Source organism: Mugil cephalus, chromosome 3 (assembly GCF_022458985.1).
Source record: "Mugil cephalus isolate CIBA_MC_2020 chromosome 3, CIBA_Mcephalus_1.1, whole genome shotgun sequence".
In the NCBI taxonomy this organism is placed as follows: Eukaryota; Metazoa; Chordata; class Actinopteri; order Mugiliformes; family Mugilidae; genus Mugil; species Mugil cephalus.
Genome location: NC_061772.1, coordinates 3,967,386 through 3,986,504, shown reverse-complemented (window position 1 = coordinate 3,986,504; position 19,119 = coordinate 3,967,386). Strand labels below are relative to the sequence as shown.

The 19,119-nt window shown below is 40.5% G+C and overlaps 1 protein-coding gene across 2 annotated transcripts in view; it reads right to left on the bottom strand.

Moving 5' to 3' along the window:
- Positions 1-855: 855 nt before the first annotated feature.
- The window catches only part of arnt2 (aryl-hydrocarbon receptor nuclear translocator 2), a 43,153-nt gene continuing 24,889 nt past the window's right edge, over positions 856-19,119 (bottom strand). For both annotated transcript variants that reach the window (XM_047580272.1, XM_047580273.1), the window contains 11 exons: positions 18,782-18,858; positions 17,884-18,018; positions 16,540-16,614; positions 15,409-15,560; positions 12,316-12,388; positions 11,175-11,298; positions 10,945-11,047; positions 10,651-10,789; positions 9,731-9,881; positions 3,540-3,685; positions 856-3,359 (listed from right to left, as the gene is read on the bottom strand). In XM_047580272.1, coding sequence (XP_047436228.1) covers positions 3,261-3,359; positions 3,540-3,685; positions 9,731-9,881; positions 10,651-10,789; positions 10,945-11,047; positions 11,175-11,298; positions 12,316-12,388; positions 15,409-15,560; positions 16,540-16,614; positions 17,884-18,018; positions 18,782-18,858 — 1,274 coding nt within the window. In that variant the 3' untranslated portion in view covers positions 856-3,260. The remainder of the gene's footprint in view (positions 3,360-3,539; positions 3,686-9,730; positions 9,882-10,650; positions 10,790-10,944; positions 11,048-11,174; positions 11,299-12,315; positions 12,389-15,408; positions 15,561-16,539; positions 16,615-17,883; positions 18,019-18,781; positions 18,859-19,119) is intronic.

The window sequence follows — 19,119 nt, the reverse complement described above, 5'->3', positions numbered from 1 at the left end:
TCTTCCAGGTGAATGTTTGACTTGAGGCACATTCATCTTCTCAGCCACTCATTAATTTCAGCTCCCGACCTGTTCTAAGCCAGATGCGGCCGGGACAGATCATCTGTAGAACTAATGGCACAGGCTGGAAAGAAGTTTAATGCAAATACAGGCACAGTCAGGGTTTGAGTTATGTCGGAGCCAGTAGGATCTACGCTCCAGTGAGAACTGTTATATTAGATGGTGAGGTTAGATCTGTGCTCTCTAATACATCACCAGCAACCGTTATTTTATTATTTCCTACGCACCATATCATTTCTCATGATGCCTGAGCGTGGCTTTTACTGTTCACTAGGGGATTTGTACGTGTATAGTTCCTCCCCTCAGCTGAAGCGTCATGGCTGAGACACACACGTCTCTATTGGTTAATTGCAATTCTCTAAACAACGAGTGGTTTGTGAACCATGAATGTGGTTGGTTGTTATCTGCCTGGAGTGTGTGTGCTGCAAGATAACAAGGCTGTGATTATTATAATGCTGTTAACCTGTTGTCCCAAATGGACACACAGACAGATAGTTAATTTGCACATGATGTATATTGTTGTGATTGCTGTTTTGCAGACCAACGAAGCTCACAGACAAGGAAAACAGAGGGAAGCGATAGTCAAAAAAAAAAAAAAAATTATATGCTTCCCTAATACTATGCAAATTAAAAAAAAATCATGATGATATTTACTTCTCCCGTCAGTGGTTATAATGGTGTGGCTGATAGGTGAAAGTGTTGGCGGCTCTATGTCCATTGCTGTTGAAAGAGTCATGCATATAGCCAAGTGTGCTGCCTGAATAAAAGAAGTCTAAATTTTGAATGGAAGCCACGTAACCAATAAGAATTTATTGTCACAAGCACAATTTGTTACACAAAAATAATGGGTCACATTTACACAATTTATACAGGTCTAGAACTCAATGTACAATTAACTGACTAACTTAATACCAATAGTTAAATACGCACTCACGTTGCACACAATATCGTTAAAACCTACACGAAAAAAAAAAAAAGTACTGTGTGAAAGTAACACGAGTCGACATAAAAATCACTTTATTTACAAAAAAAACATCAATTTGAGATCTTTAGCAAAAGGACTCTGATATCTGAAGGTTCCTCCATCTGTCTGTCAGAGACGTTATACAATCTATCATGTAAAAGCTCCCCAACTAGAAAGGATGATTCAGTCTCTTGATCGTTGAAAAGATTATAAAGTAACAAAGTCAAGTAGCGAGAGCTGAAGAACACCAAATACACTAGTAAATACTGCGCTTTGCATGGACGGTATGGCGGTTTTTCCCTTTTAAAGCAGGCTGGTGTGATTAGCGGTTAGCTTCATGAAGTGCACTTTAAGCCTTAGCTTAGCAACTGTCTGCGGTGAGCTTTTTAAAATGTTATTTCATTTATACACAGAATCCTTCAATACTCGCATCAAGTTTTTTTTGTTTTTTTGTTTTTTTTCCTAGACTTCAGGACGTCACTACATATAGGTTACACACTACGGTTGATGGACAGAGCGACGGCAGCAGCTTCTCCTCTCCTGCTGCTGCTGAGCTTTAGAGTTATGGCGTGCAAGAGGCTGCACCAGACAGATGGAGGTGCACGTAATCAACACTAACATAAATCCGACCATGTGTTTGTGGGAATAGGTAGGAATACTTGTAAATGTGAATCGACAGTGTTGTTGCTTGATGCCCTCTACTGTCACTCCAGGTATCAACCGGACAGAATGACAGATAAAAATCTGAATTTATCATCGTACCAGTCAGGCAAATGACAACCTGCCTGAATAGAGACCAGGTTCCACAATCTTAAAAGTAGAGCTATGGATTTATGGCCCTTCTGATTGCCCCTCAGGGATAAATAAAGTTTTTCCTGATTCTTCCGTGTGGCAGTCAGTGCCGATGCATGCGAGCTGGGTCAGGTCAGATGTCTGTTACTGCCACATTGCTGTATAAACTGCGTCATTGCGTACCAACCTGCATCCTCACGCTATAATATAACCATGCATTCAAGTAAAAGGACTGGCAGTGCACTCTGACTGTTGACACTGCAATGAGACACACTGCAGCTCCTCCTGTATCGGCCTGGGGTCAGAAAACGCATGGGACAATTCCACATATTCTCTAGACGATGCTTTGCGACAACTCCGGGACAACCTAGGCTGAGTGGAACAAATTATTCAATACACACACAATGATTTTTGTTTTCTGTTGCTTCTGTTAAATGAAATGCAAGGACATTCCTAAGCAAAGCTATGCATCGGCTATACACTGTTATCTAAATGATCTCAAAATATATTTCTGTCAATATTCAACGTGGAGTGTTTTCCACAAACATTACACAGCAAAAGCAATCATACCAATATGAAAAGGGACTAAAGCGAAACTTGTCACAGGTGAATTGGACTGCGCTACGGCATTAATTGTAACTGAAAAGTAAATACAACGCTGCAGCTGAGGAGCAATGCAAATTTCTGATAATCCCCTCTCCGTTTACAACCACATGACAGAGCTGCTTCCTTTGTAGCGGAGAGAAAACGACTGTGAGCAAATGTTTTGCTCAGACTGAATTGTTCCATTCTGAAAAGGAGCCCTGGTAGCCTCCGAGACAGATGCGGCCTCAAACAGCAGCAGACGTGGATGCAGTTCAGCTGTACATTATTGGGTGCTGCATATGCACATTTGGCACAGTTGTAAATTTTGGTCATCTGTGTGGAAGCCTGCAGACGTGACAAAGACGTGACAAAAGACATCACGTGGACGTGGATTTTTGGGGAAAAGTTTTGAAATTTGTTTCATTTTTATCCAATCTCAGATAATAATACTGACACTAGTCTCTAACTAATCTAGCTAGGTGGCCTGGCTGACCTCCTCTGGTGCTCATAGTGACTGCAGGTGAGCAGTCTTGGTGACCGGAGCGTCGCAGGCTGTACGATGTCCAACATTACGATGACAGTCAAAGAGCTGAGAACGTCTGACTCATGCTCCTTCCATCTGACAATAGGGTTCCTCTTGCAACAATGAGGTATGTGTATGGTCACAGATACATACTGCAGGCCTTGAAGCCTAAACATTAGTGCACTATGTGTATGCGTGTAAATGACAAGTGCACCCAGACATTCACTGTGCTGCACGTAGCTGTGGTGGCGATGCAGAAAAATGAGACAGAACATGAGAGATAAATGCAAACATCAGTCCAGTTCTGACAGGGAAAGTGATGAAAAGAGCTGGGTATTACTCAGAGAAGGGAGGGAACATGCCAAGGTCAGCAAAGTCCTCAATATTATAGTTGGCTGTTCCCTGGGTGGGATCTCCAGCCATGGGTAACATATCCTGCAGAGACAAAGAAAGCGGGTTCAGAGATCAGGGGGTGTACTGAGGACACACGGCTCTTATCAGACGTATCACATAGCTTTGGATGCTGGTTAGCAGCCAGCAACTGGAAGATGTTCAGACACACTCCAAACCAGGAGTCCAAGTACAACAGTCTTTGTGTGTGTGTGTGCATCCTACCTGGAAGACTTCTGTCTGGCTGGGGTTGGGATGTGTGTGCTGTTCCCCGGCCTGCTGGGAGTGATGCTGGTTCTGCCACTGAGACCACACCTCGCTGGGACGACCCTGGAACTGGGCTCCACTTTGACTGCTTTCCCCAGAAACATCTGGACAAATATTCATTCATGAGAACAGCTCTTCCTAATGACATCTTCAATGAAGGCCGTGCAGTGCAAGACTGATTTTTTAAGAAAATCAAGCAGAACTTCTTTGGTCTCATTTGATCTGACTTCACAGCAGATTTAGACTTTATTTGTCCTTGACGGGAGATTTGTTTCCACTTGACCCTCCACATACTCATAACAGAGGATTGGACAAGACAAGAAAGTGATCAAATCAACAACTTCTGACATTGGACATTAAATGTGATGGATATAGATGACAGACTCGGGTGTGTGTTGTTTAGGGTGCAGCCATGGCTGCAGGTATTAAGCTCTTTCCCATGTGAGCTTTAAAAGTGCGTATCTCCAACCCAATGGTCGTGGGATGAGGTGTTGGTTGAGTGGATGTGTATTGTTCTGTTCCAACACTGTGCTGCTATGCAGACAGTAGTCACAGACTCTCCAGTGTGTCATTTTTCTGCTGTGGTGTGTATACAAGGGGCTAGACTGCACCGGAGTAGTACAATTTGCAGAGGCTGTAATGTTATGGCCTCAAAATGAATCAGTAGCTAATCCCATTAGAAGCTGGAACAGGTCATAACCAGACATAGTAATTGTTGGACATACCTTCAGCACCATGATTACTTGTGCAGCCCACTAATGGCTCTTTGGGGCACTCTGCTGAGCTGGGTTGCTACCCCCTGATTGGACAAAGAGTACGAAGGCTACGAATGATTAACCAACAGCGAGGCCTGTCAAAGGGCTACGCACAAAGTAACAGAACTGGACTTACATCCAGCCACTACTATTTAACAGCTGCTCACTCACCCACTACTATTCTTCTGTCCACATTTGAGGCTGACCCAAAATGCCAAACTTTACAGCAGAAATTAAAAATGTATAGATTTTCGTGTAGGTAGAGGTTCAGTCGGTAGCCAAGTCAGCATTCAGATCAGAGAACTCATGTTTCATTTGAACTTGCAGAATATACTTGGCCCTCCTCCGTTTCAAGCAGATTTCTCTGGTCTCGGGCCAGTCATAACAGTTTTCTAATATGGGGGAGGTCTTTGCGGGGAACTGTGGTCAGTGCCTGCTGATAACACCCTTTGGAAATCAAAAATTAACTGGGAATTTCCAGGCTGCCGTAGCCAGACATTAGATTAATGCAAAGCAACAAATGGCAATCTGCTTCCCCTTGAGGAGAAAACCACAATAATAAACACAATGCTCCATGCAAATACACATGAGAGGCTAAGTGACTGATAGAAAGGAGACGAGTACAGGTAAAAAGGAAATACAGAAATGAGTCGACCTCCTACGAGGCTGGTTGTGCATACATGAAGAGGAATGCGGACAAGATAAGGAAAAAGAACAGCTTATCAAAATGAATACTGAATAAAACATAGAGCAAGAGAGCACATCAAGGGCACTGGCTAACATCATCTTTCAAGTCGGTCCGAGAAACGATAAAGGGAGTAAAAATAGATGGTGTGTATGTAAAACTCTAACAAAAAGGAGCAGAGAGGAGAATAGAGAACAAATACATGAGGCTGCAGAGGATGCAAAATATAATTCATTTGGTTAATGAGTGTGTTCATTAAGAAAGCATCAGCAGTAGCCTGTGTCAAGTTGGACATTTCTATAGCTATTTGGACAAAATATGAGTCCTTGTGTCTGGCTAATGAATGCATAATCCATGATCCACATTTTACAGTTGTAGTGTGTGTCGCCAGTGCTAGAAAACAATATTTTTAGTGGTTAATACAGTTTGATTTGGGGTAAGATGTTGTAATGCAACAGTGATGAGGACTCGCTGCATTATCTGCAACTTGATCTAGAGCCTGTCTGCCATCTTTTTTGTCACACTTTGTAACAAACAAATTAAAACATTTCCAAAAATAATTATTCATGAGGAATAATTTGTGGCAGCGAGCAACCGAAGAGTCTTGTATCCGCTGGGCTAACGTGTATTAAGCTTTATGAAATGCCACAGAGTATGTTATTAGTGCATAGGGAGAAATATGGCTGGAAAACTGCTATTGTGTTCCCCGAGAACTGTTTGTACTTCTATGAAGGTCAAACTAATTTTACTTGCATGTTTATGCTCATTACAGGGAAAAGTTTAAAGCTGCTTTTGAGTGTTTATTTCTGAGTGTGCGTGCCATTATTTGGAAGTGTTATTTGTATATACCAAAGTGTGCGGGCCATCTGATACGTCATCAGTACTGTCAGAGTGGAAAAATACTTTTCCTTAGTGGTCTTGCTTGCTGTGTTTATCTCACTAATAAAATGGTTGAGCTGTTAATACACTGTACGCTTAGCAGAAAAGTCCTGAATGATAAACTGTACAACTGTACAGATGGTTAATGAGTAACTCCAGCTTCCCCAGCCATTACCTCACTATCCGTACAGTAACACAATTCATTGTCATGCAATCGCTTTCCTGAGGATACGACCATCTTTTCTTAGTTCTTCTGCCTTTGGAAAGATGCGGTGGTTATTCATTATATTTAGAAACACACTGTGTGGTGATTGTTATGTAACGTACATATTCATAACGTCATTTTTGTGGTATTTTGGAATCTGAATAACAAATACATGCAGCTGACGGGGGGCAACAAACGAGACGTCATTGCTGTTGTGTGCTTAGTGCAATGCTGAATAACTGTTCCTGTTTATAACGTCACCATTTACCTAAATCCAATAATGGTGATGTCACACACATAAATCAACTGGCAGGTTAGTCTATAATCTCACTATAGTACAGGGTCCAGTTCTCTTTAACGATGTCATTATTACATTTTTTTGCTTAAGCTTAGGTGACTAGTTGTCTTTATATAACACAATCTCAGGTTTCTTGATGCCACTATAAGCTGTGGATCTCTCAGCAAGGCTGGTCACAATAATTACATTATTGACCCTCAATAGATGTTTAGCCAACATGAAGTCGCAATCAAAAGTATGGTTTGTACTAGAGGTGGCAAAACAATTCACATTCTGTAGTTAAGTAAGAGCATGGACACCTGGTGTAAATACACCTGTTGATGTATTTGCAAAATGAAAAAAGTTCTGCCAGAATAATCTAGACTGAACTGACCAGAGGTCTTGCATGAGCATCCGGATCATTTTAACAGCTTTGGCTTTAACAGTTTCTCTTTTCTTGAACAACAGAAGCTCATGGATTTTAAGACACAGCACATTTACACCACGACAACATGGAACACTTCTCTTAAATAAGCCCATGGATGGGGAGGTGTTGCTTTTCCAAATCTTCTGAAGCATCGCACCCTGATTCACTTCCTTCCTCCATGTTGCTGCTGCTGCTACTTCTCTCTCTAACTCTCCATCACTCCACACCTTTTCATGGTTAACTGTCCCACATCTTCTACTTTTGACTTTCGTCTTCTTGGGCTTTCCCTCTCTAGTTCGATGTTCTAGTTCGATGTTCTAGTCATGTCCAATCACAATGTCCAAATCCAATGAAAAATCTACTTAAATAGTATTAGTACTTTGTTACTTCCCACCTCTGGTTTGCACTAATAGCCTATTACTGTGGGATTTGGAGCAGCAAATACGTATTATGGTGAATGCTCAGATAAAATGTGGAGGAACAATTTGCTATTATGTCTGGGGTGGATTCCAGGAAGTGGGTTTAGTGAAAATTGAGTTTGTTAACCCTGAGATGAGGGAAAGTCTGGGTTTTCCGTTCAAGAGAGAACGGTCACTTAAACTTTGAGCCAGTTACCATGGTAACCGGTTCTGTGAACCTAACCCGCTGGCAGTCAGGATCAGACATTTACTCTGACACCTCTCCTCCCTGTGTACCTGTACGAGCTGTCACATTTCTTTGTTCATTTGCAGAAATCTTCAAAACATCAAAATCCCGGTTTGAGAATAGTTCTCCTTCGTAACCTTGGGACTTCATGGGCATTAATGCACCTGCCAGGTCGTTCCCCTGCACTGAAACATTAACTGTACATTACTGCAGTAAGCACTGCTGAAATAAATGTAATGTATATTTATTTGTCATGTTATGATTGGGCAAACTCACCTTCCTGAGTCCTGTTGTAGTTATAGTTATAGTATGTGAAGAGGGTGAGTGAGGACAATTGTGTGAAGTTGGAATGATGTTCCCAGTGGAAACTGGATTTAAACAGTAGTTCTGAGAGCATTATATATTCTCTACACTTATTTTATGACTGCAGCAACATGCCCTATGTCACAATGTTAATATTCAATTATGCTGGCTCCAACTGCCAGGCCTGATGAAAACTAGATTTTGTCTAAAAACCCTAATCCCAGTCTCCACAAGTGTGGGTCTTAAACAGTTGGCCGTGCGCGAGCATCAGAGAACATCCTGGGGCTTTCTGACCTCAAAATGAGGCGACAAGCATTTGGACTATTACAGTAGGTTTTGTGTGATTCTTACTTGGTGTCCGGGAGTTGCCATAGCTTCCTCATCTGTTGTGTGTCAAACTAGAACTTAAGGAGACTCCAGAGCAGATGCTACTGCTGCTTGATTATGTAGCAGTTTGATTATGCACACACAGAACGAATAATTGACTGAAAAATTGTTGTAGTCCTAAATCTTTTATACACATGTTAAAATATATATTAACATTATATGTTAACATCTTTTCTAAGAATACACATCTGTTGATTCAAGTTTTCATTGTCAGTTGCTTTCTCTTGCTTTTTAAACTGAACTGATGAAATGTAAATGGTAAGTGGTTTTGCTTTTATGTAGTGCTTTTCTACCTACTGGTACTCACAGTGACACACCTTAGAAGCAACTTTGGGGTTTAGTGTCTTTCTCAAGGACCCTTTTGCATGTGGCACATTCCCGGGGATTGAACCGCTAACGCTCTGGTTTGTGGTTTGCCTCAGATTGCTTTCAATCCAAGAAGAGATCGAGTTGATGACATGGTACCACCAGAGGTTTAAAATGAAAAGTTTGCTCTGTATTTACCCGCTGTCACGATCAGTTATAGAACTGGAGCTCCATTGTTTGTTTTTGTCATTACTCAGACATGTGCTTAAGTGAGAGTGCATTGAAGTAATAATTCTGACCGGCTGTTCTGGAACAGGAAACCCGTCAATCTCATCTATGAGTCAGAGATTGATCTGCTTTTTCACGGATTCAGTATTCAGTTCATTTCTATTAGAAAAGGTATAACTTATTGTTACTATATGTGGTTAAAGCAGTGGCACAGAATGAGTTTAAAATGACAACATCACTTATTGAACCAGGATGGATTCTGCGATGGCAAACTCCCAGACCACAGAGGAGTCACGTGATCGATGAGTCTTTTTATGTGAAACATGTTTTCCCAGATTCTGGGTTGAAATCCGACTTGGGTCTTTCTGTGTGGAGTTTTCATATTCTCCCTGTGTCTGTGTGAGTTATCTCTGGGTCTTCTGGCTTCCTCCCTCCAAAGACATGCTCTTAGACAGATTTAGACTGACTTTGTCATTCAGATTTACATCAAAATGAAATTTTCAGAGCACATCAGGAATACTGACATTAATGGTCAGTTAACCCTCCAGAGGACAAGACGTTACACAAAATGAATGAATTAATGTTCTTTTCAACTTACTGGGAGGTAAACGTTTGGAAACAAAATATTTCTGTTCTTTTTTATGATATGATTGGTGGTTGTATTAGTGAGAAAAAATCTTTCCGTCAATATTCTGCAATTTTGGGAAGCAAGCTTAACAATAATAAAAAAAACTTACTATGCCTATGATCTCTCTCTATATTTGCCATATGGTCATACATTGTAAAATATAATTTTGTTAATATGGTATTGCTGTCTTCAGAGATATTGCCAACCCCTACGTAATTAGAGCTTCTACAGAACAGAATCTGCTTTAAGTATGTATCTGTCACATGCTACGCCTCCGTCACTTACTTCCAGTTTATAAACTAATCCCAGAAGGACACAGGCACACATCCACGGCAAAAATGAATATCCTCAATCACAGCACACAGCTGGGATTCCACACTACCTAGTAATAAAAATGAGTCAAGAATGAAGAGGGGGGGCTCACCAAAAGCTGTGCTGCGGTTCGTCAGTCCTGAGTAAGCATTGCCGCTCGGGGAGGAAGTGGCTGGGGACGACAGGGGACTGTAGGAGGCCGGGTCAGTCTGGTAGCTGTGGCCAGAACCAATACCAAACGGGCTGGACTGGGCTTTACTGGACTGGAGAGCACAGATACTGGTTAAATACACAACGTAACTGGGTCGTACAGTCAATATGAAGTGATTCTGAGAACTTATTCACCCCCTACTTGGCTCATTCAAAAAAATATTCTTTCAAAATAAGGTGAATGAGTTAGATGTCTATCCACCTATCAAACCATAAATCTGTCCTGTTTCTCATGCACTTCTCCCCAGTTATTGTTTTCAGCAGAGCAATAGTTCTCGAAACTTTAAGTTGGAATTCTCTTGAGCTGACTCTAATAATGTTTCACAGTCAAAATTCTCCCGCTATTCTTTTTTTTTTCTTCCAGAAAATAGTGTTTTCCAATGTTGGGCAATGAAAGATTTTTAGGTTTACTGCACATGGAAATCCAACCTGTTAGTTTATAATGCTTTCCGTGTTTAGACTGCTGTAAACATTCAACCATCTTTTCCACTCACATCATCTGGCTCTAGTTACTGTGCTACATTTAGAGGTTACTGAACAGCAAAGAATTCAGCCCAGTGGAATGGCCTGACAAGTGCAGCAGTGTGTCTGTGTGTGGAAGATAGATGAGCCTGTTAAAGAAACATATGCTGAGCACATTCCATCAACAAGATTGTGAAAGAAAGTCAAAATATTACAGGTCCATCTGTTAATCAGCTCGGGGGACTGGCCTCAGTGGCACCAGAGGATGAATGAAAAATGAGCTTTACTGTAAGGGAAGTTGCTGACTTTATTGTTGATACATTTGGTTCATTCCAGCGATAAACACTGTGCGTGTGTTACCTGTCCAGAGAAGGGGGGACGGTTGCCTGACCATGCCACCTGGCCTGGGTTAAGCTGTCTGGAGATCTGAGCAAGGTTCTGGTTGGATGAACCCGATGGCTGGATGTCGTTTACACCAGGGACGTGGATCACAGAGGAACTACACACATGAACAGCCACACCAGAGAAAATGTGAAATCAGATTTATTGTCCTCTGGGGAGACACACTATCACACCAGACACGTAACCGAGTCAGTTATGAATTTAACCTGCTGTTAAGTCATCAGAACACGCATTGACACATCTCACACGTACCTGAAGCTTTTGCCAGAGTGCCCCTGCTGGAAGGGAGAGCTCTGGGAGTAGAGCTGCTGTCCTCCAGCTGTAGAGGAGGGAACCATCATCTTCTTATCTCCCGCTGCCCACACACACACACACACACACACCCCACGGTCAGAATTATACAAATAACAAAGGACAGAGACAGCAGGACATACAAATTCAGCTGTATGCACAGTGTTTGTGTGTTTCTGTGTGTGTCCTACAGCCGGAGATGCCGGTGTACATCTCAGCGAAGCGTGGGTCTCTCTCCTGGGAGAACAGAGCTTCCGTCTTGTCGATATTCTTCCCTGCTTCGTGGACTCCACTGCTGACGCTGGCCACAGGTACCTGAGGACACGAGTTCGAGTTGTTCACCTTGTACCTGAACTTCACACATAGGCCACTTAGTGCATTTAGCGCATGCAGACACAACTATGAGATGTCAGACACTAGCTGGTGTGATAGCCAAATACTTTTCATGTGGATTAAAAGGGTGAGCCAAGGGTCGTAGTCACAGAGCCAAGGGAAGAAAAAAGAACTGAAAAACAAAAAGGAGGTCTCTGTTGTACTCTTCATTCCTGCACCTCAACACTTATCGTGTAACATCTGTATTACTTGGAAGTACAAAGAAGTGTCATATTGATCCATCTGTATGTAACCTCTCACTCACTCGTGGTATGCACACAACAAAAAGCTGAGGTCCAAAAAAAAAAAAAAAGACAAATGTTATTTATTTCTATCTTTGTTGTGTAGAACTTCTCAGCAACTACTGGTATGCATACAATACAAACCTGAATACAAGACACGTTGGTGCCTTGAGAGGGTGTGAAGAACATGAGCTTCAGATGTGTCGGTTGTTTAGTTACAATAACCAGTAACTTCAACTAAAATCCCACATACTCTGGAGGCATTAACCAAGTAACCAAGTAAGCTAGACTAGAGACCCCAACCACTCAGTAACTGTGTTTACACGCACAAATAATCTGAATAACAGCCCAATCAGAATAAAAATGCATCAAGTAAACACTTCAGCTGGAACAGACTGACCCAATAACCTTTTTAGACAATCTATTCACTAAATAATTTAGTGTCGTTATATTTCTGCATAATCCACCTACAGTTTATGTGTCTGGGCCAGTGCAGCTCTTTAGTTGCTCTATATGTAGCGACGGACAGAAAAGACAGTGAAGTGGTCATACACGCCATCTGAGAATTTTTTTATAACTAAATGGATCTGATTGGCTGAGGGACTATCCAGCAGCGTGCTATCCACTTTCCACACTCCATCACTAGATGATGCAAACGTTTGGGTGGTGAGTGAAACTCCAGTAAGTCCAGTGGACGTCTTGTAACACAGAGGCTTACCTGGGAGAGGTCGTATGCAGTCAGTCCATCTCTCTGGTGAACCTCTAGCTCTGCCTGCTGCTGCTGTAGCTGTCTGCAAAACACAACGCACAACATAGACACTCAGCGCCTCACAACACAAACTGACACATACACACTCTTTTACTGAATTCAAGCTCGAGCCATAAATGTTATTAAATGTCTGATTAAAATGTCACACTGAATTTACAAGAAGAAGAAACCCAGTGCGTTTAAAGCACTGTACAGTATTTACCAATTCCACTTCAGTCAGAGGTGTTCTAGGCAATTTTCAAATATGTCTCCCCTCTAAAAATCCTAAATAAAATTTCCCGGGGGTGTCCCAAAATGGGCTCACAGGTATCTCATTTACCTGACAGGTTTGGTGATATTATCCTGCATAGACGATGCCCGTGTCAGATCTTGGTGACTGACTGCGCTTTAATGGACCTGATGTATGTCAGTACCTTGTTTGGAGCCACTAAGTCGTTAAGTTAATAAGAACTTATGAATCATGATTAGTTGAGACTTCAGCTGACCTTCATTTCACATGAATAATGACATTTATATAAAAACTGGAGGCAACTTCAGCAAATACAGTGAAACCTGTGTGCATTTGTGTGTTTATGTAAACACAACCAAAACAAATATGAAATATTAAAGTCTGACAACTTGCACTATTGGAATATATTAAGCCTGGTGACATAGGTGAGAAACAGAAGCCAGTTGTCCATTCACAGCTAGTCAGGTGCTGTTTTTCCATTTCAACACAATGCTACAGTTGTCTAACATAGCATGTCTAGTCATGAACACTGAAAGTCAGATTTTAATTTGATGTCTGTACCAATGTAATTATGAGTTTGAATGTGTCATCATTTTGTGTACCTGTGTACACTCATGAACTGTACATTCTTCCAATGTGTATGTAAATGCAATTTGACAGGAAGTGGTGAAGGCTGAAAAGCATGCTGTCCCATTCACCACAGAAAAATCATCGGGCTGGAAATTGGTTCCTGCAAAGGCTTATTTTGTGGTTGGGGACAGCACAGAATGTTTGCCAATTGCGGCTCTAGATGGCTTGTGATCAGCTGCTGCACAGAGATAAAACAGGAAAAGTAGTGAGCCCATCAGCAGCACTGTCTAGCACCGATTCTGTCTAGCTGCCTACTTGCCAAATCAGTATTAGGGGGCAACTGCTCCATTGAAAGTGACAACTCAAATGAAGAAGTCATCTATTTCATAGCAGGTGGGACATGCAGGACACCTGCTTATGAATCATTTACAATTTAAACTTAATTGAACATTAAATTACAGTTCTGAAACTGTGGATGCATAGCAGCATTTTCTAAAGACCAGATGGAATATCTTAATGCGGTAAATGACACCAAATGTGATAAAACATGACACAATGAGAAAATGTAATTTTTGTCAGTTTGTCAGTTTTCACGTGCAGACAAGTCATGTAAACTAGTATCATGGATGCATCTCCCACTATTAAAAGTTTACCCATGGCTAATGGCTTTATGTTTAACTTATTGATTATAGTAAGAATGTTAATTATGAATATCACTTGTATCTTATTCCACCTTTTTATTTGTCTCCATTAACGTTGCACAGATTTGTTATTGCACATTGACTGAGAAAACTAATCTAATGGAACCAGAATAGTGGGTTTGTCTACTATACTCTGTCTATTACATGTCTGTTTGTATGTTGATATATGTTGACGATATCTGGCCAATATCTTGTCTGTTATTTGTGGGAAACCAGGACCCCTATTAAAAGCTAGCTAAACAGCTTCTTTGCGGTGTCTGTCTTTCAAACATTTAACGTCGCAATTGTTACAATTGGTCCCCAGTCGCCACTTAAGGCAGAATAACAACAAACAAACAAAAAGGAGGACTCAGGGACTTTAAAAGATTCATTGTACAATACAATACAAATGGCAAAATGTATGTCATGTATATGGTGTGAAATAAAATAAGCTGAACTAAAATTAAAATAATAATGACAAATTAGTGAAACAAGCACGATGCTTATTTTATTTTATCTTTCTTGTGTGTGTGTTTTTTTTAGTGTGTTTACTTTTATGTAAAGCAGAGCTATGGTGACAAGGTAATTTCCCTCATGGATCATTAAAGTCTGTCTAAGTCTACGTCTAAGTAAGTTCTTCTTATACATTTCTACATATCAACAAATATCTAGCCCCTGTCATACAGGTGAGTGTTTGTGAAACATGTAGATTAACATACATTAGCTTTAAGATCACATGTGTAAACTGTGACAGTCCTTACCATGATGACTATATCAGTATCAATGTCAGTTGGCTACAAACAGGTGGAGCAGTATATAGTCTATATATATATATATATATATATATATATATATATATACATATATGTATATGTATGTATATATATATTATATATATATATATATATACATATATGTATAATATATATATAATAATATAATATAATATATATATATATATATATATATATATATATATATATATATATATATATATACATAAGTATAAACCCATCAACCACTGTTGATCAGAGTCGTTATGTCCTCATCATCTGTGTTTTTCAGAGAAGAACTCAACACAGAATAGAGCAGATACTAATGGCTAACATGGCAAAGCTGCTTCCCAGTGAATCTATAAAACCAAACATTGTTCACTTTTTCAGAGAAATTATAAAAGTACATTTCCAATTAAAATCAGTACTGATTAAAAACAATTAAAGTTATCAAAGGTATTTAGTCAGTCTTTGACTAAATATAGCAAACAACAGGTTTCCATGGTAGGTCAAACCTGATCAATCTTACCTTTTGTTGAATAGTATCATTAGCTTAAAGTTAAATCAAATTCTTCCTCAGTCTTACAAAAAATATTAATGCCCCGTAAAATGTTTCACTGTGATTATGTTTGAGTAAAAGCTGTTTGTTTCGAAGTTAACCAAAGGGTTAATCAATAAATAGTCGATAGATTACTGACAGATTAAAAAGAAATCCATGAATGAATCAATATAAGAACTAATCATTAGTTGCAGCCCTTTAAACATTAGTTTGAGATGATGAGGAACCTACTTGACGTTGGTGTTGGTGCAGATGATGTACTCTATCTCGTCAGAGTACGGGTTCTGGAAGGTGAAACTGCTGGTTCGGATTAACATCCACTCCCTGTTTTTCATCCGGAAACGATACATCACTGACAGGACCTGACCCTTCAATTTCACCACCTGCAAACAGGGAGGGGGGCAAATACGGTATAGATTTAACAAATATGAAGACAACAGAAAGACAAAGGGAGAAGTCACAGCCCTTTACGTGAGTGCATAGAGACTGTGACAGCTTATGTTGCTGGTGGACGGAGAGAGACACGTGTTTTTCATCACTTCTGAGTGTCTCACTAGGCCCTAGGGTACGTGACATGAACAACAATAACAGTTGACCCACACGTAATCAGAAGCATGTTTATTTAGAGAAGGTTAATTATTTGCAGACAGAATCAAACTGTACGATCAGTGAGGCCAATCACACACATGTGCAGGAGGAAAACAGATCTGCTGAGAGGCAAGTCTCTTATTGCTTACTGTACTACTAGTAAAATAAGTATGAGTGGATTATAATGTTATAATGTCTTTGTTTATGTACAAGGCCTAAGTTCCTTCGTTGGGGTGCTCTTCATGAGCTTGTCTTATCATTGTTATTCATTTGAACTTATGCTATACATCAGTTCTGAATCAACCAATATTTTCTTGAGCATGAGAATTCTTTGCCAGCCATAAATAGTTTTTTCCATCATACAGTGTTATGACTTAGCTGCCACGGAGAAGAACAACCTGGCTCTTAAAAGCCTCCTCCAGCAATTCTCTGCTGCCACAAGGTAGCTGTGCAGTAAGAGCTTATTGAAATGCGGAGTCATGATGCTTTCCAAAGCGATACTTTTCAGCTCAACGCGGGTTGGAAAAGTCATGATGTCTCCACATGAGCCGGTTCAAGGCCAATAAGTGTCTTGATTTCTAAATACAGCACATGTGGGCAAACATATTTTGTTATGACACCTCTGCAAGAGACTTTAAATCTTCACTACGAGACTGACAACAATGTTTCTGTTGGTTTTCTTGTTTTTCTTTCCTTCCCCACAACCGTGTGATCTTTCTTTTACACCTGACAGAAGAAGATACCCTTAGGTCAACAGCTACAGTCCGGTCCTACCTGCTGGAAACTTTCTCTCAGGTGACTCTGGTCTTCAGGATGGCAAAACTCCAGAATATCTTTCCCAAGCAAATCCTGAAAGGCAGAAAAACAGTAAGGAATTTGAACAAATTAGTCAACTACCTTGCCCAGAATTGATCTTGTTTAAATCATAACAACAAAAAGGAATGAGATTCATCACAAAAAGCAGGTCAGGAAGGCACAGGCTGGTTGGTTACAGGAATGTGTTTATCTAGCACTGCACGATACAAATGTTTTCATTCTCAATCTGCCTGTTTTCATTGTCTGAGTCACAGAATTTCTTCATGTGAGGAAAAACACAGTGTGACTGGGAGATTCCATGAGAGGCAAACTGCAACTATTGAAAACAGCATTCACATCTTCAACATCAGTTCACCAACTGCTGAATCCTTACCTAACCCTAAGTTCAGCGCAGCATCCCCACTGATGTGACCAGCCCTCGCTCAAACATTTATGTTGTTCTTAGTCTCTAGCTGTAATAGCAGTTTGCTAATATTAGAAGAGTGAGCTACTAGTTGTTTCTGTGTTAAACTAGATGCATAACTGCATAGGGTAGTTGTGTAGCAGCATTCCAACAGTTCTCTACTCTCGCTCTGACCCATAAATGTCTAGTTCTTGTTCCAGCAGCAGCTCACTTCTCATCAGGCGTCTCTGCTCACTCAGCACCTGACGTGGACCTTATTACACCAGACGAGATACGTGCCAGTGTTACTTGTGTGTTTCTCGCTACGGTCATAAGATTAACATAGATGAATTATTAGCTATTAGCTTTTTGCTGATGTGAAGTATCATTAGTGACAGCAGATGCACCATCAAGTCATTTGGTTATTAGATATTAAATGCTCCAAATGTATTATTCCTCACAGGATCACAGAGTCTATACATTTTACATTACAGTGTTTTCATTATCACATTTACACAACAAACTGCTGTCCCACTATCACTACAACTTTGTTTCTTCAACTAACTCCAGCACATCCACTTTAATGATCAGTCGTTGTACAGGTATATATTTTTTGTTGCCTATATGACATCATTCTGCTATAAGCAGTGTGTGACTATATGGCATGTTGTCACACATGGTGGCACTGCAGTTGATGATATGTCCAGTTCAGAGCAGCACTTTCCTTCATCAGGAAAGGACGTTGCTTATGATAAGGAGTCAGATCAGATTTAAAAGACAAAGAAGAACATGAAATAACATTCAAACTGCAATGGACGGCACGTCCAGTTAATCTCAATCCTGGTACGATACAGACACGGGCAGTTCTCCTGTTCTCCATGACATTCACACAACAAGCCAGTGTTATTGTCTTAGCTGACCTGAGGCTGATAACCAATGACATTGATGCAGCGTGGGTCTACAAAAGTGATGACACCATCCGAGTTGTGACGCGAGAGGAACTCTGTGGGAACCGACAGGCCGTTCATGTCCATAGACACTGGAGAGCTGGTTACCTTGGAGAGGCACAGACACACAATATTTAAGTTAGAATCCATGTACACAAATACAACACTGTCATTCTTCATTCATTCATTCATTCATCATTGTTTTAAACCAGTAGCTGCTTTTGTTTGTTTACCAACTGACATCACCAGTAACCACACTCAGTCAGACACTTTATAGCACCACTGGAAATGATTCCTTCTATTTAGGTCATGACTGTCAACAACAGCACAGAGCAGAGTCAGAGGAGCTGCAAGACGACCCTGAGATTCACAAGAAAACATTTGTGATTGATTAAAAGCATAAACCATGGCTTCCATGCATCGTTTTTCCTCCTGTCTCAGTTCACAATAATATTTACCCATCAGCTACGAAGCCTTTCCAATAGAAGAACAAATCTAAAATGAGTGATAATAATTAATTTAGAGAACAATCAATAAACACAGTGCATCTACTTGAAGGGATTGTCTGATATATCTTGTGTTAATCTCATCTCAGAAATGAGACGTGGCAGAAATGGGGCAACAAAGGTTCCCAGATGAACGCAAACCAAGGGTGTTACTGTTACAAAAGGACCCTTAACTTTAGGCCTGGGGTGTGCCCCTCACAAGATGCACATTCTTCACAAGGTCAAGTTACTGATGTGAAAACCACAGAGGGCAGCACGGCGATATGAGGAAGCATCCAAATGTTACAAAGCACAAACAAACTTTACATGCAGAACACAAACACAGAGATGTGTTCTGTGATTTCTCCAGGACTGTAGCTACACACCTGCAGTCTTCCAATGGCCACTAGGCAGTATTTTCCCGTCTGACCCGCCTCCGTGTCTTCTTCTGGTATAGTCATACCTGAAAGATAAGAACAGAGAGAAAGAGAGAGAGAGATGTGAAATGAAAAGGGCCGTTAAATAGTTTTTTTCTCATATTGTGTAAACACTGATACTTGCATTTGCTACTGGACGTGTTTAGCAGTGACACATAATCCGCTCTCTGATACAGCCTCTGCTCCTCTACAATGATTTATAAGTTTGTTTGTTTTTTTTTACCATTAAGCCGCCACACTACAAGACAGATTTTCAGCAACATCACCAGGCTTCACTGACATATTTC